The sequence below is a fragment of the Colletes gigas genome, unplaced genomic scaffold, assembly GCF_013123115.1.
Source record: "Colletes gigas isolate AHSC1104 unplaced genomic scaffold, ASM1312311v1 Colletes_gigas_Sc00071, whole genome shotgun sequence".
Lineage (NCBI taxonomy): Eukaryota > Metazoa > Arthropoda > Insecta > Hymenoptera > Colletidae > Colletes > Colletes gigas.
In genome coordinates, this window is record NW_025106700.1 from 224,544 (window position 1) to 244,789 (window position 20,246).

Consider the following 20,246-nt stretch of genomic DNA (forward strand, 5'->3'; position numbering starts at 1 on the left):
TAAATATACATGAAGTTTTTTGTTATTTCTTTCAATATATATTTTATACATTAGACTCGTTTTGTAAAGGAATTCATACAGCAGAAAAATATGTATAATACATTTTTTTTTTTATAAGAATATAACGAGACTTACGAATGATTCATAATGTTCATATTTGTACAAATTTTAACAGCTTTATCAATTATAGAAAATGCAGAAAGAAATCTACTTTTGAAAACTATTTTTATATACATAATAAATGCAAAATTCTATAAAGCGACATAAATATACAATGCGGGATATTCAAATTTTTATCTAATAATAATATTATTCAAATATGCTATTTTAGTACGCTGTGTTTAAATGTTTCATGGATACAAACTTTCAAGTGCGATTTGTCTTTTATAATGTAATTTATCTATGTACGCCAACTGTCTACTATTTTGTATTATAGGCTTCACATTTTGTATCTTCGTTATCTTTTGTATATCGGAATAACATCTTTGATAATAAAATATTGCATTAAGAAACTCCCATACATTAAATTCTGGCCACAACACGTTAGTGAAATAAATGCATGTGTTCGAAATCTGAAATTTATATTGAAGAATTAAAAAATGGTACAGACAAGGGATTTTATTTTCAAACTTACTTGCCACATAAGAAAATCACTGAATCTGACTTCACCGGAAGTACGAATCAATAAATCCGGATTTGGTGAGTCGTTAGTGTACAAGCAATTGGAAATTAGATTTTCGTCTATGTCGTCTAGAAGAATATCACCGCATCGAACGCCCTCGATTACATCCTTAATGGCATGCGTGATTTCATCTCTTGCTAAAATATAGTATAAGAAAAGAATTTACAAAATTAATTTCTCTTTACGTTAAAATTGTTAAATACACTTACACGTGTAAGCAAATGCGATATTAAGAAACACTTTGGTATGATCTTTAGTGAAAATCATAGCCGAAGCTATTAATTCTTGTATGTTTTGAGGTAGCAAAGACAAATTACCAATTATGCGAACGCATAATCCATATTGTTTGGTTTTCTCTCTGTAACAAATATATTTATTATTTTCCGTTACGTTAACAAAGATTGAATAATAATTTGAAGCGTACTTTTCGTCTAGAAGATTTCTAAATCTTTGTTCAGCAAGATTTAGAAGTCCGTTCACTTCTTCTTGTTTTCTTTTGAAATTTTCAATGCTGAAAGCATAAAACGTCACCTCTTGTATGCCAAGATCTCTACACCATTGTAGAGTTTCCGCAAATTTGTCGAATCTAAAGATTAAAATTAACATTTAGTAGAAATTATATAAAACGAACGAAATGCATGTGAATATAGCGCGTCTCGTTAGTACATACCCTTTCGTATGCCCCTCTATTTTTTCCATTCCATTTTTACTTGCGTAACGTCTATTACCATCCATTATAAATGCCACATGCTTAGGAATATGCCCGGTTCTTAAAACTTTTATGGCCAAAAGTTGAAACCAGTTTAAAGTGCTATCTCTTATCCATGACATTGTTTAAAAATGTTTAAATATATAGACTCTAGAAATAGTATTTGGAACTTCGAACGATTTTTACGTTTAATTTAAACTCAGTTGTTAAAATTAACATTGAATTTTTCATATATTATTTTTTTTATCGTTTTGTGTACTTTCCCACCACACATAATACTAAGGTATAATGACACATTTATTAAAAAATATATATATTATTTCACGTACATTTCTAACTGTAGAATGTTTAGTAACAATACTGACAAGAGGTAATTTGCGACACGTCACTGTCTATAAAAAAAAAACTAACTAAAATAATTATTCTACTGACACGTCGACATTTAACCTTATCAACATTTTAAATACACGTTTATCATCTTCGGGGATTGTAATACTTCGTTTCATAACATCTTTATTTATACAATTGGTATGTTATTACATTTGATTATCGTTAAGTTCATTAACAATTTTTTTCAGAAACATAAAACCTTAGAAAAGTTAAGTACATACGAAGCATTACATATGTATATATATATTTCTATGCATATATATATATGTATCGTTACACATCGATATTTTGAGTTTTATTCGAGTTACTCAACGTCCATCTTGAATGTTGGCTTATCTGAAAAATTCTATTTGTTTTTATTCTTCACGAATGTATGCATACGCGCATTTAAACATTTGCAACAATAATTAGTCGAATATTTATTTTGTACAATTATAGAAATAAATTTAATCCATAATAATTTCCTCGATATTACAAAATAAATACGAACATTATTATGCTATAAAGCAATTTGTAAGATTGAAATTAAAAAATTAATCTACTTATATCATCAATTAAAATTACGTATAAAGTTTTTAACATAACAGTAGTAGGTAGCTATATAAAAATTTCTGTTTTTATTAATTATAATCTTTCTGATTCTAAGATCTGTATTGCACTGTTTTTGTATTACAAAAGTTTTCTTTTACTAAAAATGTATTTTAGTAAATTCAATCGTTGATTATACACACAGTCTTATAACCCTCTTTAATTTCTATTAATTTTAAAATCAAGACTACCCTGTTCGTTTATATTTCCTATAACTATAGTTTACTGTCTCTAAATTTTTAATTTCAATTACCCGTATACAGATGTTCATACGTATGTTTCATAATTACAGAAATTTACGAACGATAGGAATTGTAATGGGCGTTTAAAATATCGAAACTATTTGTCTAATTGTTTCTCAAAATGCTGTAGGAGAAATTTCCTCTTAAGGAGCACGATTTTAAGAAAATTGCGTAGGGTTCTTAAGTAACAAATTACGTTACTGCATAATACGGTACGTTGTGTCGACAATCGGGTATGGGGGGGACTACTTTCCGTTGAGGAGGTGAGCGTGCGTGTGCGTCTCGCGGTCGAGACCTCGCGAGAGAGAAAATGAAATCCGAAATGGTTATTGCCGCGCTATGACCCTAAAAAGTAAATGTTTCTCTTTGTCCGTGAGTGAATAATAAACGATTGGTCAGGCAGAATGGAGGGCAGCGTGTCCAAGAATGAGACTGCAATAACACCAGGTAAAGAATGGGAGCGATAAGCGCCCTTACCATCCGCAACGAAGCGAGGCGTGCGGTTCGTTCCTAAGCAGCGTTCTTTCTTACAGAGCTGTACTTCGTAATTGCCAAATTCTTAGCGGCGGGACCTTGTCGTGAGGCCGCACAGGTGAGCGTTTTCTGGTTAAAAACGACCGAGTTACGGTGGAACGTATCGTGACGAGATATGTACGTTTCAGGTGTTGAAGCGTGAATTGGAGCGAGCTAAGGTAAGACGATTGGTCTGAGTTGACGTTTTGCCGGGGTGACACTATACATACCCATCGGCTCCACATGGTTTGCACGTGGTTTCTGCTTGTCAAAACATTAGAATTTCAAGGTCGGCGACCTTGATGCTCGACAAATCATACCAATTTTATTTCGAGTGCAATTGATCGATCGATCGATCAATTTTTATGATTTTTACATTTTTTCGCAGGTTTTGCCGCAAAGGCTAGATTGGGAAGGGCGTGTACATAATCAAACATTCGAAGAGTTGGTAAGTAAATAAATTTTTTTCTTAAAAAATTTGTTGTTTAGCGTACAAATATTCTCGACTAATGACAGAATAAATAAGCTGCTTTTTAGAATACCATTACGGTAAATTTTGTTTTATTGTGTCGTAAAGTGACAGATGAATGCGGATATATGAAGTACCCCTATTAGAGTGCTACCCCTTTTCTATCCCACTCTTCAGCCCTTCTCCTCCATGGCTGTATGCTGTTGCACAAGATTCCCCCCACCCTATCACTTTCAGCCAATAAGCATTAACTTCCGGCCATCTTGCGCGAGCTGATCAATGAGTATATCTCATGCTCAGACCTTATTTATAGAAACTGGTATCGTGCGTGACGAGTGGGCTGTTCAGATTGGTCGCTTTTGTTTGTTCGTTCTCTGATTGGTTAAAGTCAGGGACTACTTTACATTAGTTAAATTTAAATTGCTTGCGCGAAAGAATATTTAGTAAAACAATTTCTTTATCATAACTAAACGTATTTTTTAATTTACGATATATATAATATCAAATAAAGGGCAAGAGAAACAAATTACGAATTGTAATATTTCAGGAAAAGAAGTATTCTCATATTGGACCAAATCATTTGTTACAAATATGTGCCAGAATTGGTCCAGTATTAGAAAAAGAGGTACCTCCATGTATACCAGGAGCAGTATCTCTTCTCGGAGCAGGCAGACAATCTTTGTTACGTACACACGAGGGTAAGATTGAAATTAATACGAAAGTATTTTAAAAATTATTGACATTAAATTTTTCCGTGAATATTCATAGATGTTTTACGTCAAGTACGCGGCATCGTTTCATATTCTGGAAGACTAGGTGGAAAACCATTTATGAAATCAACTTATAGTTTATCAGTGCCTAATACAGGTAAATTGGAAATTTGCAGAATAAACATTTTACGTACTCATTGAACGTTACACCAGTGTTATTTTTTATTTTTCTATAGTACGCGTACTTCAAGGAAGGGAGAATTCAGGTCCTTTGAGTCGTCGTGAAGCGATACCTACAAGGTTTTATCATAGAATGCAATTGTACAGACACACGTTGGGACATTTATCCGCAGTATATTGTGTTCTCTTCGATCGTACTGGGAAATATATAATAACTGGTGCAGACGATTTACTTGTTAAAGTATGGAGTTCTATCGATGGGCGATTACTAGCTACCTTTCGAGGAGCATCGGCTGAAATTATGGACATAGCAGTAAATTTTGATAACAGTTTACTCGCTGCTGGAAGCCTAGATCGCATATTGAGAGTTTGGTGTTTTCAAACAATGTCTCCCGTAAGTAATTAATGATATGAATTTCGATTGGTACGGAAAGTAAATTATTTTTATTTCATTCCGAACACTTCCAGGAATTTCAGATACTTTCGGGATCCACCTGCACATCCCTTGTAATTTTCGAATACAAATTTGTATCACTATGCGTTTATTTATATTTGTCAGGAATTTTCTGTCAAAGTTTATTAATTATTAGCACTCACAGAGATCATTTTAAACGCGTACATTTATTCTTAACAACACTTTAATTTTTACACTTCACTAGGCTACGAGAGTGAGCGACTCGCGCATTACAATTAAATGCAAATACAACTTCAACAATATTTCGTTATTTCTTCGTAGGTTGCAGTTCTGTCTGGGCACTCTGGTATGATAACGTCTGTGAATTTTTGTCCTATATCTTGCAACGGTGTCTACTACTTGGTTTCAACAAGTACAGACGGGTCTGTTGCATTTTGGTCTCATACAAGAAAGGGGAAAGAGAGAGCAGTGTTTCAGTTAGTTGAAATATTTATATATTCGAATAGTAGCTTCGTTCTTTAGACTACTACGATTACTGAGATTTTCTGAATATTTTTCTCTTTCTAACGGATGTTATATATTTATTTTCTATAGGCCGAAACCGATTCAGTACCATGAAAAGATGCGACCTGGCCAGGCACAAATGATTTGTGCTTCGTTCAGTCCTGGTGGGGCATTTATGGCAGCTGGTTCAGCCGATCATCATGTTAGAGTATACGCGATGTTGGGAGATGAAGGTCCACGTAGGGTTTTAGAGGTCGAAGCACATTCTGATACAGTTGATAGTATTCAATGGGCGCATAGCGGTTTGAGGTTCATTTCTGGTTCGAAAGATGGTACTGCAAATGTGTGGAATTTCGAGCAACAACAGTGGATACATAAACGTTTATTAATGACTACGAAACTTCCTGGGTAATTATTCGAAACGTACATTACGAAGCGATCATCAAATCTTTGCTTATTTAATAATAAATTTAATAATTCCGTTCTCCGTTTAATTATTTTTAGAGAATCAGAACCAGATGATGATTCTAACAAAAAAGCCAAGGTTACTATGGTTAGTTGGGATGTAAGTGATGAATGGGTCATCACAGCTGTAAATGACAGTTCGTTAAAAGTATGGAATGCAAAATCAGGTGAATTAGTAAAAGTTCTTCGTGGGCACAAAGATGAAGTCTTTGTGTTAGAATCCCATCCGATAGATCCTCGTGTAATATTGAGTGCTGGACACGACGGGCAACTTATAATTTGGGATGTATTAAATACAGAACCTATAGCCTGTTTTCAAAATTTTATTGAAGGTCAAGGTAATGGTGCTGTTTTTGATGCAAAATGGTCCCCAGATGGAACAATGTTGGCAGCAACAGATTCCCATGGACATCTTTTACTATATGGTTTCGGATCTGGTGTTCAGAAACTTAAAATAGTAAGTCTCATTGGTTCTTAATTTCGGCGTTTAATTTTGTATATAAAAACACATTGGTAAACATACATTTTCTTTGTCTAGATACCAAAAGAATTATTTTTCCATACGGATTATAGACCATTGATACGAGATGCAAATAATTATGTTTTGGATGAACAAACACAGACAGCGCCCCATTTAATGCCTCCGCCATTTTTGGTGGATGTCGATGGAAATCCTTATCCGCCAGCGCTGCAAAGATTGGTTCCCGGAAGAGAGAACTGTAGAGGGGAGCAGCTAGTACCAAACATTGCAGTAGGTGCTGGAGGTATGAAAATTAATTTGTGCATTCACTATACATATGTATACAGGGTGTTCGGGCAGCACTGGGAGAAATTTTAATGGGAGATTCTAGAGGCCGAAATAAAACGAAAATGAAGAATAGTAATTTTTTAATTGAGGCTTCGTTAAAAAGTTATTAACGTTTAAAGTTGCACATGTGAGACGGGAACCGCGCGCGCTGCACACTTAAACTTCAAACGTTAATAACTTTTTAACGAAGCCTCGATTCAAAAATTACTATTCTTGATTTTCGTCTTATTTTGGCCTCTAAAATCTCCCATTCAAATTTTTCCCATGAGTGGCCGAACACCCTGTATATGGATACAAAAAGTCCATTATTTTTACGTAATAAACGTATTTTTACATTTAATAGGAATGCAAGAAGTTATAGAAGGTCTTCCATCTCAAGAACCACGGTCCAATATTGACCAATTAATCGAAGCTCTTGCACAAAGGCAAAATATTAACGTCGAAGGAGAGGGTGGTGATGATAGGGAAGAAAATGTTATGGAACAACCAGTTCGTCAAATGGCTAGTCCTCGTGGGAGCAGATCGGGCTTGAGAAGAGCCGGTGATGTCGAAGGTGTTCGACAAAGTAGTGGTAATTGGCAAAGAGATAATACTACACCTTGGAATAAGCCTATACTTGCTCGATCTATGAATCCAGCTGTTAGAGAAACACAATACAAAGTTTTGTACGTTTTACCCAATTTAATGTATTAAAAATTTTTTGATCTTAACTCTTATTGATACTTCTATCAATTATTTAAGTTCAAAAATAAATCCAACAATATTTATAGACACGCAACAGCGGACATGGAACTTGAGAATTGGAGACGCGAAATGCGAAGAAGGCCACAACCAGTGTCAAGTACCGTCACTACTGAAGGCAATATAAGCAGTCGATTAGCGAATCGTAAACGTAATAGAACTGCTAGACACGGTTATAGAACCAGGGCTGCACGTGGCGAGGAACAGGAGGACGAAGAGTTTGAGGTATTCTTTAAATTAATTGAAATCATCCAAACACTTTGTGTTTCTAAACATAATATGTGTAATCGTACCAATGCTTTCAGAATCTTGATAATCCAGGAACAACAGGAAGTTCTGCCAGTAGCAACAGCAATGACTCTACTGCTCACGAGGAAGATTTGTGTTCCGATAGTTCCACTTCAGATTCTAGCACAGAATATTCAGATTGGATTGCTGACCATGGTTTGAATCTAGAACCACCAAAGAGAAGTAAACGCAAACCTGTAAAGAAGCGATCTCTTACTCCGCCAAGTGATCCGGACAGAAGACGTAGCAAACGCCCTAAGAAAAAGGTAAGTAAGCATTGTTCATACGTACATACAGTGTGGGGAAATTAAAAAAAACATTTGTACTTTTTTCATACGTAAAAATGTCTCTGATTTTTTATGTGTAACATCATACGACTCGTACCAGAATCTAAAAGAATGATGAGCTTTTACTGAAAATATATTAACCGTAGTTGGTTTTAAACCTAACAGTTAACAGTTGAGTCAAGTTGGAGATTCGGTATCAGCATGAATTTGAAAAAAAACAGCGGTGTTTACTGGGCACTGCTTATCAATGAAAGTAACGTTACGTCATTGCAACCTTATATCTATGATTCACTGTCGGAGATATCAAAGTTGTCTTATTGGAATTTTCGATGACAATGATTATAAGAAGTAAATTTTCGAGAAACAGGAAAAATCTCATTAACTGTTAGGTTTAGAATTTATGACCTAATCCTTCACTCATGAAAAAAGTTATATAATAAACTTTTTGTATACAACACAGAATTTACGAGTTATTTTAGGTGAGAATGTCAGGCCTGTATGTACTTAATTTTTTGTTTTTGAAATTTCTATTTCAATATCGTTCTTTTTTTTCCAGTCCGTGCCGGTACCTAATGGCATTGGGGAAGTCCCAGAAGCTTTTAGACCTTCCGAATGGCTCACTGAAGTAATACCAAGAAAAGCTCCTTACTATCCACAGATGGGCGACGAGATTGTGTATTTTCGGCAAGGGCATCAATTCTATTTAGATGCGGTTAGAAATAAAAAAGTGTATGAACTTGGTCCGCGATGTGAACCTTGGAATAAAGTTAATATAAGGGTAAGACACTTTAGGAGCATTTATTTTTATGAATGTTACAATTCAGAGAATAATAAATTTAATATTCTTGTAGGCTCAGGAATTTGTAAAAGTAGTAGGCATTAAGTACGAAATTCGTCCACCACGATTGTGTTGTTTAAAACTAGCATTGATGGATGAAGATGGCCGATTAACCGGAGAGAATTTCACTATTAAGTATCACGACATGGCCGATGTATTGGACTTCTTAGTTCTACGTCAAACGTTTGATACAGCCTTAGCGCGTAGTTGGTCCGAAGGTGATCGATTTCGTTGTATGATTGATGATGGATGGTGGATGGGTCAAATACAATCAATGGAACCTTTGGATGAAGATTTTCCAGAATCTTTTTTCATGTGTTTTCGCGTCAGGTGGGATAATGGTGAATACGAGAGAATGAGTCCTTGGGATCTGGAACCAGTTGATGAAAACAGTACGTATAAAATGTTTGGCAATTTCTAATATTGGTCTGTTCGTATTACTAAGCCTTGTTTAAAAATTAGTATTCGACTGTTACCATAATTTTTAAAATATTTGTTGCAGGACTTCCTGCGGAACTTGGCGGTGCAGTTCCTGTACTTCCGGAAGAAATACGAACGATATTGTATCAGCCCCAGGCAGAAGAATGGCCAATGGGTGATAGAGAAGCGACTTGTCGTAGGATTATACGTGGATTAGATCAAGTGATGAGTCTTGCAATTGCAGAGCCTTTTATGGCACCCGTCGATCTCAACATCTATCCAGCATATGCATTTGTCGTGGAATATCCAATTGATTTGTCGACTATAAAGGCTCGTTTTGAAAATCATTTCTATCGGAGGGTTACGTCGGCGCAGTTCGACGTTCGGTACTTGGCGACAAATGCAGAGCAATTCAACGAGCCACATAGTCAGATAGTAAAGCACGCAAGAATAGTTACCGACTTGTGTCTACGTATTATAAAGTAAGATTTTGTTTATCTATACAGAAACGTTTTACATCGTCTATATTTTGTGTATTTACTTCATCTTAATTTTAGTAAGGTATATTATTGTAAAACGGATTGTGTTTTATTTATCGTTCAGAGAAACTACGGAATTGGATGTGCCAGCTATTTACCATCAATTGGTCGATACGTACCATTCCTCCGAGTCAGAGGTCGAAGTGGAAGATGCAAAAGATAAACCTTCTACAAGTACCCAGAGAGCAACATCCAGTAGAAATTTACGATCACAAGAAATAGCAAATGATTGGAAACTATCATGCCGCCAATTATTAGAAACATTATGGCAATGCGAGGATTCTATTCCTTTCAGGTAGAACAAGTTAATATTGGCACATACCAAAACAAAGTTATTTTCAATATACAGAGTGCTCGGCCACCCTTGGGAAAAATTTTAATGGGAGATACTGGAGAACAAAATAAGACGAAAATCAAGAATGTCAATTTGTTGATCGAGGCTTCGTTAAAAAGTTATTAACGTTTAAAGTTGCGACTGTGAGACTGCAATCTGCGCACAGCTGCGTGCGCGTGATAGCGGTGCTCACTCACAAGACTCGCAACTTTAAACGATAATAACTTTTTAACGAAGCCTCAATTGAAAAATTACTATTCTTGATTTTCGTCTTATTTTGGTCTCTAGAATCTTTCATTAAAAATTTTCCCAGATGTGACTGAACACCCTGAAGACATACCAAAAGAAAATTATGGTCGATATACAGAGTGTTCAACAACCCCTGGGGGAAATTTTAATGCGAGATTCTGGAGATCAAAATAAGACGAAAATCAAGAATGTCAATTTGTTGATCGAGGCTTCGTTAAAAAGTTATTAACGTTTAAAGTTGCGACTGTGAGACTGCAATCTGCGCACAGCTGCGTGCGCGTGATAGTGGTGCTCACTCACAAGACTCGCAACTTTAAACGATAATAACTTTTTAACGAAGCCTCAATTGAAAAATTACTATTCTTGATTTTCGTCTTATTTTGGTCTCTAGAATCTTTCATTAAAAATTTTCCCAGATGTGACTGAACACCCTGAAGACATACCAAAAGAAAATTATGGTCGATGTACGGAGTGTTCAACAACCCCTGGGGGAAATTTTAATGCGAGATTCTGGAGATCAAAATAAGACGAAAATCAAGAATGTCAATTTGTTGATCGAGGCTTCGTTAAAAAGTTATTAACGTTTAAAGTTGCGACTGTGAGACGGCAATCTGCGCACAGCTGCGTGCGCGTGATAGTGGTGCTCACTCACAAGACTCGCAACTTTAAACGATAATAACTTTTTAACGAAGCCTCAATTGAAAAATTACTATTCTTGATTTTCGTCTTATTTTGGTCTCTAGAATCTTTCATTAAAAATTTTCCCAGATGTGACTGAACACCCTGAAGACATGCCAAAAGAAAATTATGGTCGATATACAGAGTGTTCAACAACCCCTGGGGGAAATTTTAATGGGAGATACTGGAGGCCAAAATAAGACGAAAATCAAGAATGTCAATTTGTTGATCGAGGCTTCGTTAAAAAGTTATTAACGTTTAAAGTTGCGTCTGTGAGACGGGAAACGCGCGCGCTGCACACTTTAACTTTAAACGTTAATAACTTTTTAACGGAGCCTCAATCAACAAATTGCTATTCTTGATTTTCGTCTTATTTTGGCCTCCAGGATCTCCTATTAAAATTTTTCCCAGATGTGACTGAACACCCTGAAGACATACCAAAAGAAAATTATGGTCGATGTACGGAGTGTTCAACCACCCCTGGGGGAAATTTTAATGCGAGATTCTGGAGATCAAAATAAGATGAAAATCAAGAATGTCAATTTGTTGATCGAGGCTTCGTTGAAAAGTTATTAACGTTTAAAGTTGCGACTGTGAGACTGCAATCTGCGCACAGCTGCGTGCGCGTGATAGTGGTGCTCACTCACAAGACTCGCAACTTTAAACGATAATAACTTTTTAACGAAGCCTCAATTGAAAAATTACTATTCTTGATTTTCGTCTTATTTTAGTCTCTAGAATCTCTCATTAAAAATTTCCCCAGATTTTACCGAACACCCTGTAGATATAACAGTCTTTATCTACAGATGGACAGTCTTGTAGTGATTGATTATCAGAATAATACGTAAATCAAAAATGATGAAATCACGTTTTGAGGCTTTATGTTTGAATTGCTAAAAATAAACGAAAAAGTTAACAGGCATACGTACAAACGTATTCTCATAACTAAAACGCGATTAGAGTGTCTTAAAACGTATTTTTCGGTAGAAAAATATTCTCTCAAAAGTATCGATTACAATATCTTATAAGTCGTAAAACAAAAATGCCTGAAACACGATTACGTTATTTTTAATTTTTTTTCTTATTTCAACACTCGGTTATCTAATGTTCTTTGACCAATGTTTTATAATGTAAGACAATTCAATTTTCATTTAACATTTTAAATTTTTTGACAGAGAACCGGTTGATAGATTAGAACATCCAGATTACCATCAAATCATAGATACACCAATGGATTTACGTACAGTAAAAGAAGATTTATTGGGTGGTAATTATGAAACACCCTTAGAATTTGCCAAAGATATGAGATTAATATTTACAAATAGCAAAAATTATAACACTAATAAACGTTCAAGGGTAGGTGATATTTATTGTGCGGAATATTTTAAAAAGACTAGGCAATATAAAAATTCCTCGTGCGAGGAGAAATCAAGAAATCCTGCGCCATTTTGCAACGTGAAACTTCATTGAGATATTAAAAGTTAAAATTTTTACATTTGTGAACGCATGAGCGTATTTCTTATATATTTCTTATGTCAACTGGAGTATATACAATCACATTGGTTAATTTTATTTTGTAATATTTCAAGATTAAAGCTACAGTTTGTAAAATGGCAAAGTGCTTATCGATTTCTCTTTGCATGAGATATTTATATGTTTCGACCTATTCAGTCATTCTGATACGTATATATATTAAATACATTTAAAGTACCTCAACAAAAATGTATTCTACTACCTGTTATTTTATAGATATATACAATGACAATAAGATTATCAGCTATGTTCGAGGAACATATGCGAAAAATAATTTCAAATTGGAAGTCTGCAAGAAGACGCAATAATAATAGAACAAATGCAAAAGGGAAAGGAAAAAAGGGTAAAGTTCGATTAACAAACGGCACAGGTACGTTTAATTTTATGGGCATTAATTACTCAGTGAAATGCCTTACGATGATAAGTAATATGGAAATATTTTTAAGTGCAAATGTTAAAGAATTTAAATGTATGTATAGGACCGCCGAAATCAAAATCTACTTGTACAGACGATGACGCAAATAGTGAGGATGACGACGAGGACTTAGATGAAGTACAAAAGAAGAAGAATTCTAATGTGTCCGCGCCAGGTATGCATTTTAGTTTCGATTCGTTAAATCATTTTAGCTACCATCCACGCATTCCTAATGTTTGCGTATCTTTTAGGACCGTCGCGTATGACAAACGGCCATACCAAACGTTCTTTTAATTCGTCACGAGTGTTAAAACTTCGAATTTCTAGATCCGTTATATCTAAAAAGACAAAAGAAAGTGAAAGTGAAGCGAGTGACTCGGAAGCTTCCATGGAAAGTGAAAGTAGTGGTAGTGTGCCTGTAAGAAGGACACGAGCAAGGAAAGCAGTACCGAGTGCTAGTACTGACAGTGATTCTGGAGATGTATATACACCCAGCGGCCGTGGAAAGCAAACAAAGAAAAATCGCGCGAAGAATAGTAAAAATAATAAGCAAGCAAAGTCAAAGTCGAAGGTATTCGTCGCTGCTGACGACGACGACGACGACGACGAGGAAGACGAAGACGATGAACAGTTTGTTGCGGTTGAGTCGTCGGACGAAGAAAGCGAAGAAGAAGTTATTAACAAAACTAGCACGAGATCGCGAAAATTACCTTCTGAACCTGTTACTAGCTTGAAGTGCATAACGAAGAATGGCAGAAATAATATTGAGAGTCAAAGCGAGGATGACGAAGATGAAGAAGAAGAAGAGGAGGAGGAGGAGGAGGAGGAGGAGGAGGAAGAGGTGGAGCAGTCTCAACACGAAACTAATAATCAAGATTCGGACAGCGAAGATTCGGATAAAATTTTTGCGCCGTCGAGGTCGCAACGAAGAGCTCGTGGATTAAGGGAAGTACAAATTCAAGAGACCACGCTGAACTCGAGAAGAAGTGGAAAACGTCCTCGTTACAACGAGGAAAGTGATGAAAGCAATACGATGCCAGTTAGAAACCGACGTAAAATTAAACGTCAGTCTTATGCAGAAAATAGCGACGAAAGTTTACCAGAACCTGAGAACGTGCTAGGCATTAGTATAAGTAGTAGAGGACGTGTACGAAAAATGACCGAACGAGCACGGGCTTTCCTTGGGAGTCTAGAATCACCCTAACAGCATCTTTCATGCTAGTAATAAAGAATGTAAATTATTGATCTTTCAAATGATTCTTACGAACGTTTAAGAATACTGTAAAAATTTTAAATGTTATTTGATAATGTTTGTTCTTTGAAACATGCGACTGTATCTATATTGTAGCATCACACTCAATTTGTGTATGCCAGGATATTATTGCCTGAGAATTTTAGTATAAGATCATAGATAGACTGTACGTATAAACACTTGAGATTGTCATAGCAATTCATGATAAACACTGCTGCAAAATACTTCCATTATTGTGAGGCACATGGGTAATTTTCTTTTACGTTCAAATGCATCGTCGAATTAGCAAACGAAAGATTTAGTCGCAAGCGGAAACAGTGAAACTTTATAATAACACTCGTTTGTTATATTGATGTAATAATGTTTAATTCGCTAACAAGAAAAAGGGTTATTTTCGTAAGAATATTTTTACTTTTTACACACGCTAACGTTTTAGACGCAATAACACTTAAATCGTTACGCGTTTCAACGAATTATTACTTTTACGGAATATTCCAAACTGTTATTAATGTACAGGTTATTAATGTTCGGCCACCCCGGGGGAAAAATTTTAATCGGGGCTTCTAGAGGCCAAAATAAGACGAAAATCAAGAATGTCAATTTGTCGATTGATGCGTCGTTAAAAGTTATTAACGTTTAAAGTTGCGCCTGTGAGACTGCAATCTACGCACAGCTGCGTGCGCGTTATAGTGGTTCTCACTCACAAGACTCGCGACTTTAAACGTTAATAACTTTTTAACGAAGCCTCAATTAAAAAATTACTATTCTTGATTTTCGTCTTATTTTGGTCTCCAGAATCTTTCATTAAAAATTTTCCCAGATGTGACTGAACACCCTGAAGACATACCAAAAGAAAATTATGGTCGGTATACAGAGTGTTCAACCACCCCTGGGGAAAATTTTAATGGGAGATTCTAGAGGCCAAAATAAGACGAAAATCAAGAATGTCAATTTATCGATTGATGCGTCGTTAAAAGTTATTAACGTTTAAAGTTGCGCCTGTGAGACTGCAATCTGCGCACAGCTGCGTGCGCGTGATAGTGGTTCTCACTCGCAAGACTCGCGACTTTAATCGTTAATAACTTTTTAACGAAGCCTCAATTAAAAAATTACTATTCTTGATTTTCGTCTTATTTTGGCCTCTAGAATCCCCCATTAAAATTTCTCCCAGGGGTGGCCGAACACCCTGTATAACTATTTAATCATGCGATAAAAAAGATCTTTACAAATTTTGAATTTCTATACGATAATAGTAACAAAAAATTAAATAGTATGTAATAATATTTGTATTACATTTGAAAATATGTTATTGTACCTGGAACGACATAAATAATGTCCATCATTTTCAGGGAATTAACTAAGATTAGCTTAAAAATATTAATGTTCTGCTTGTTTGAGCAAAGTCAATTGACAAGTGAAAAAGATACTTTCATGCTAAGGTCATAAGAATTTTAAAAGAAGCCATTACCTATTCATACACGCAAAAATAATCTGTATCAGTGTTTATGTTTGCATTTTGATGATATTACGATGAATTGTTTGCTTTGAAATTTATTTAATGACTTTAGCATTCGCAAATTTGTACATTTTTTAAATTAGATGATTCATATAAATAGGAGTACAATTAATTTGAGATCGTGAAATATTGAATTTTATATCATACACGTACATTTTAATGTTCGTTGATTATATCAAGTGTTTGTACATTGAACAGAAAAAACTGTACTTATCTTCCATATTTTGTAAATTCTATTAAATGAGGCAGTGCCTTTATGAATACGATTATTTATTTAAAAGACATAAGTAGCACATTTCTTTCTTTTTGCATCCTGAGATAGTATCAAGAATAAAAACGTGTTTCTTTCAATTAAATTAGTTTCATATTAATGGCACTGTTTTCGCTTTTTAAGACTATACTTAAAAATATAATGTTATTTGTAAATACAAATGAAATTTTTTTTTTTTTTTTTTTAATAATGTGTAAAAAAAAAAAAAAACGTGTGCTATACACGATCTGTGGTACGAAGTAGTAACTTTTTACATGTAATTTGTATGTCCATTAGAGAATTAAGAACCAATGCTCGTGCGATTTTAGCAATTTTTCATACATAGAAATAGACGTTTTTCAGATTTATATAGCATAAAAATTAATCCATTCATTATATAATAGGATACAAATTTTTTCAAGACAGTTACGCAACTGATGAATTAATATAACATAAAGATATGTGCACAAATATTGGAAGTCTTGACTGTCTCGAGTCATTGTGATATTAGTTTAAGAATATTAAATATACAATGATATAAATATTAATAATTAGAAGTATAACGAATATTTTTTTAATAATGCCTCGAATGAAAGAGTCGTATCATGCGGACTCAAGAAGTAGAATTTCTGATTATATTAATTTAATACAAATATTAACTTGGATCATTTAATTAATTATATTACAATTAACATGTTTCACGTTTTAATCTTCAGAATTAATATAATTTTCTGTATATAAATATTAATTAAATAACAAAACTTAATTAATACGACGGCGATAGTTTCAATTTTTGTAAAATTTGAAACTTCAGTTGTCACACTAATGTGCTCTGTTGCATACCTAGTTTATCAAAACCCACCGTCACCAATAAAAAAAAAGAAAAGAACTATTAAATTGTTTCATACATACTTGTTATTTATTTTGAAACCTACAATAATCTCGCAAGCAAATGACTCTCGTAAAATTATTTTTAAATAACGAATCGGGTAATCACCGTTACGCGAGAAATTGAATTTAATGTTTTATGTTCATGCTAGATAGCGTTGCTTTTCTATAGCTGTAGCCATCTTGTTGTATTTATAGCAATTACGGTATCTACATAGTAATATAAAAAATGGAAAATGGTTACATTTAATGTTATTAATATACTGAATTTCTATGGAATGATGTGATTATTAATTTTATAAAGAAATATAAATTATGTTAAGTACCGTGATTCCATGAGAAGAAGGCACAGCGTGTCCCCACTCCTGTTGCAGTCCGCTGTCTTATTATTGGTCGAAATCGGTGACAGCCAATCAGCGGACTGTAGCAAGAGTGGGGATGTAAACACGCTGTGCCTTCTTCTCGTGGAAGGACGATACACGTAACTTTTAAATTTCGTTCAGAGAATTAGTTTTTAATAATAATAATAAATTTATGCATAGATATTAGCTTATGAAATGTAAAATACCACGATTAACATGTATAGAAACTTTTACGGCGTTGTATAAGTAATTCGCTCTATACGGTTGCCACCACAACTCTATCTAGGGGTTTTCCCTAGGGGACTAAGCAAATGTCCCCAGTGTCCCCGTACACTAGTAAGAAAAACTATATAACGTTGGTTGCATTGATGAAGGTAGAAAGACGATAACTTCCGGTAAGAGGTCGCGCATTTCTCTACGCTCATGGACCCTTTTCCGGTAGGGTGACAAAATGACTGGCTTCAGTAATAAGGTGTGTACTTAAAGTTTTATTATTTTCGGCCGCGTAAGATAATTCGTATGTATAAAAGATACTCGTTTCGGTCAGTACGATACAGGTGAAAAATGAATAAATGTTGAGGATATCTGTTTGATATGGATTTATCAACGAAAATATACAACAATTGTATAGGTTGTATGTCGTGCACACGTGTTTTCTTGTAACAGTGGTTTGTTTTTTGTAACAAATAGAAACTATATATTTGACTATTATTTATTAGTCCAATAATATGTATTATGTGATATAATTGATTACCGATAAGTTTAACAAAAATTAATTTGACACGTGCTATGCATTATTGACAGTCTCTCAAAGAACCGAAAAAATTTTCTAAATTTTTCTTCGAAAAAATACATAAAGTATATAAATATTTATAATTGTGTGTTTCAGCCAATATTAATCGATGGCCGTGGCCATTTACTTGGCCGTTTGGCAGCAATTATTGCCAAAACGATTCTGCAAGGCAACAAAGTGATTGTTGTTCGCAGTGAACAACTTAACATTTCTGGTAACTTTTTCAGGTTTGTAACAAGTGTTTTTACTTTGATTTTAGATTAATTTTTACAATTCGTTCTTGCATATGTGATTTAATTATCGTTTTTACGTAACATGTTGTATTTAAATATGTTTCCGATCTTTAAGCGTTGCAGTTGATTTTATGTGAAATATTTATTATAGGAACAAGTTGAAATTCATGTCATTTTTACGTAAAAGATGTAACGTAAATCCAGCTCGTGGACCTTTCCATTTCCGTGCGCCTAGTAAAATACTATGGAAGACAGTTCGTGGTATGTTTAGGCATTGATTATTCGCAGAATTATACTTCTTATTAATCAATGATTATGTATACATCTTACCTACATTATTTGATAATTAAATGAAACAAATATTTTATATGAGATTGTTTAGTATAAAAGATTCAGGCATCTGTTGTATAAGTATAGAAGAATGAAAAAGAAGATTGATTTACAGGAATGATTCCACACAAAACACAAAGGGGAAAGGATGCTATAAGAAGGTTAAAGGTTTACGAAGGATGCCCACCACCGTACGATCGCAGGAAACGTGTTGTTGTACCAGGCGCAATGAGAGTTATGTGTCTAAAGCCTGGTAGGAAGGTGAGGCCGTATTTTGACTCGAATTATACTTTTAATTATAATTAGTATAATTATTTGTAATATATTAGTTCATTTCTTTACAATGATGGTATGGTAATTTGCGCCTGAGCATTATTTGCTTTATACATTGTGATGTTATATTTTTACTGAGTAAACATCAAAGTAAAGTTATCGTATACGTTAAAAATTTTGGTTTTACTAACCGCATTGCCTTGTTTTTAGTACTGTCACGTAGGTAGATTATCTCATGAAGTGGGATGGAAATATAAGGCTGTTGTACGCACATTGGAAAACAAGAGGCGTGTCAGAGCAATCGCCGAGGTTCAAAACAGGGACAAACTCAAGGTAACTTTCGGAAATAACATGTTGCTAGCATTGTACTATATACTCTTCTACGTTTGTTTTAGAAACTTACCAAACAAGCTGGGCAGACAGCTGTTAAAGCTACAAGACCATTCACTGAAATTATTAATAGTTTTGGATACAATTAATACGAAAATTGTAAAAATAATAAAATTCCATAAAGATTCTAAAGTCAGTTACTATTACGCCTTAGCACACTATACTTGTGGCCTATTTGGAAAAGCACTAAAGTAAATAATTGTCTAGGTAGTACAGTGAAAAACTCGATAAATGTCCTCGAGAGCTGTTTAGTAAATGATACATTTTTATTCCCACCACTAGGGGGATCTATTAAACCACCGAGGCGAAAATCTTAGGTAAAAATCTTTATTGATAGTAACGGATATTTAAACTGAGGCGATAAATCCGGTTTTCAGTCCCTCTTTCTTCTTTAGCTAGTGACTTTCTACGTTCGAGGCGTCGACAAACTACAAATTCGAAAAACGATTCTCCTATTCCATAAGTGTTCCTGACCGAACCCGGGAGTAGTGACATTTATCGAGTTTTTACTGTAGTTAGGCTATATATTACTCAATAAGTACTAGTAACAACAAAGTACAATGATTTGAATGATTCCCATCCTCGAAGGAGCCAGGAAAGGTAGCATGAAACCCTCGTTTTCCCTATGTGGGAACCCGGGTGGAAGCTCCTTCGAATGTGGGAAAATGTTATCCACGTATCTCCAGGAAGGGGACTCAGGATGATGAATGAATGAATATGTTTATTGGAAAATACATGGGACGCGTGGACACGTCTACACGCTACGAGACTCGGACAAAGAGTGGCTCGCCATGCGCCAGCGGCAGCTGCATGCGCATTGCGGCTTTGCGCCGAACGCAAGATGGCCGCTTCCCACACTCTCGCAGCTAGAGTAAAAGGGAAGACGTAATCCCCACAAATGGCACGTAGTTTTGAATTTAAAAAAATCTTATTAAATTAAGTTTATTAAATAGACTGACTAC

General features: G+C 34.7%; 3 protein-coding genes across 3 annotated transcripts; 2 read left to right on the top strand and 1 right to left on the bottom strand.

Annotated features, from left to right (window-relative positions):
• Positions 1 to 266: 266 nt before the first annotated feature.
• Positions 267 to 1,966, bottom strand: LOC122403706 (dehydrodolichyl diphosphate synthase complex subunit DHDDS). The gene is made up of 5 exons (XM_043407400.1): positions 1,353 to 1,966; positions 1,107 to 1,268; positions 892 to 1,040; positions 635 to 819; positions 267 to 572 (listed from the first exon to the last, which is right to left on the bottom strand). The coding sequence occupies exons 1-5, from the start codon at positions 1,511 to 1,513 to the stop codon at positions 351 to 353; spliced, it is 879 nt and encodes a 292-aa protein (XP_043263335.1). The 5' UTR covers positions 1,514 to 1,966; the 3' UTR covers positions 267 to 350.
• Positions 1,967 to 2,900: 934 nt separating this feature from the next.
• On the top strand, positions 2,901 to 14,784 carry LOC122403752 (PH-interacting protein). The gene is made up of 22 exons (XM_043407483.1): positions 2,901 to 3,058; positions 3,145 to 3,203; positions 3,274 to 3,303; positions 3,513 to 3,572; positions 4,141 to 4,291; positions 4,362 to 4,460; positions 4,540 to 4,877; positions 5,220 to 5,374; positions 5,493 to 5,810; positions 5,907 to 6,324; positions 6,406 to 6,631; positions 7,019 to 7,340; positions 7,446 to 7,641; positions 7,722 to 7,970; positions 8,548 to 8,769; positions 8,843 to 9,221; positions 9,332 to 9,731; positions 9,853 to 10,083; positions 12,225 to 12,405; positions 12,799 to 12,952; positions 13,062 to 13,172; positions 13,249 to 14,784. The coding sequence occupies exons 1-22, from the start codon at positions 3,016 to 3,018 to the stop codon at positions 14,199 to 14,201; spliced, it is 5,295 nt and encodes a 1,764-aa protein (XP_043263418.1). The 5' UTR covers positions 2,901 to 3,015; the 3' UTR covers positions 14,202 to 14,784.
• Positions 14,785 to 17,654: 2,870 nt separating this feature from the next.
• On the top strand, positions 17,655 to 19,412 carry LOC122403707 (60S ribosomal protein L13a). The gene is made up of 6 exons (XM_043407401.1): positions 17,655 to 17,737; positions 18,155 to 18,285; positions 18,443 to 18,552; positions 18,737 to 18,882; positions 19,105 to 19,227; positions 19,290 to 19,412. The coding sequence occupies exons 1-6, from the start codon at positions 17,717 to 17,719 to the stop codon at positions 19,371 to 19,373; spliced, it is 615 nt and encodes a 204-aa protein (XP_043263336.1). The 5' UTR covers positions 17,655 to 17,716; the 3' UTR covers positions 19,374 to 19,412.
• The last annotated feature ends 834 nt before the right edge of the window (positions 19,413 to 20,246 follow it).

Bases quoted from the DNA above. Each gene is read 5' to 3' on its own strand.
- LOC122403706 (XM_043407400.1), bottom strand. From the start codon at position 1,513: ATGTCATGGATAAGAGATAGCACTTTAAACTGGTTTCAACTTTTGGCC. The intron at 1,269-1,352 runs GTATGTACTAAC...TTTAATCTTTAG, and splicing joins ATAGAGGGGCATACGAAAGG to ATTCGACAAATTTGCGGAAA. The intron at 820-891 runs GTAAGTGTATTT...ACTATATTTTAG, and splicing joins TATCGCATTTGCTTACACGT to CAAGAGATGAAATCACGCAT.
- LOC122403752 (XM_043407483.1), top strand. From the start codon at position 3,016: ATGGAGGGCAGCGTGTCCAAGAATGAGACTGCAATAACACCAG. The intron at 3,573-4,140 runs GTAAGTAAATAA...GTAATATTTCAG, and splicing joins ATCAAACATTCGAAGAGTTG to GAAAAGAAGTATTCTCATAT. The intron at 12,406-12,798 runs GTAGGTGATATT...GTTATTTTATAG, and splicing joins ACACTAATAAACGTTCAAGG to ATATATACAATGACAATAAG.
- LOC122403707 (XM_043407401.1), top strand. From the start codon at position 17,717: ATGACTGGCTTCAGTAATAAG. The intron at 17,738-18,154 runs GTGTGTACTTAA...TGTGTGTTTCAG, and splicing joins TGACTGGCTTCAGTAATAAG to CCAATATTAATCGATGGCCG. The intron at 18,553-18,736 runs GTATGTTTAGGC...ATTGATTTACAG, and splicing joins ACTATGGAAGACAGTTCGTG to GAATGATTCCACACAAAACA.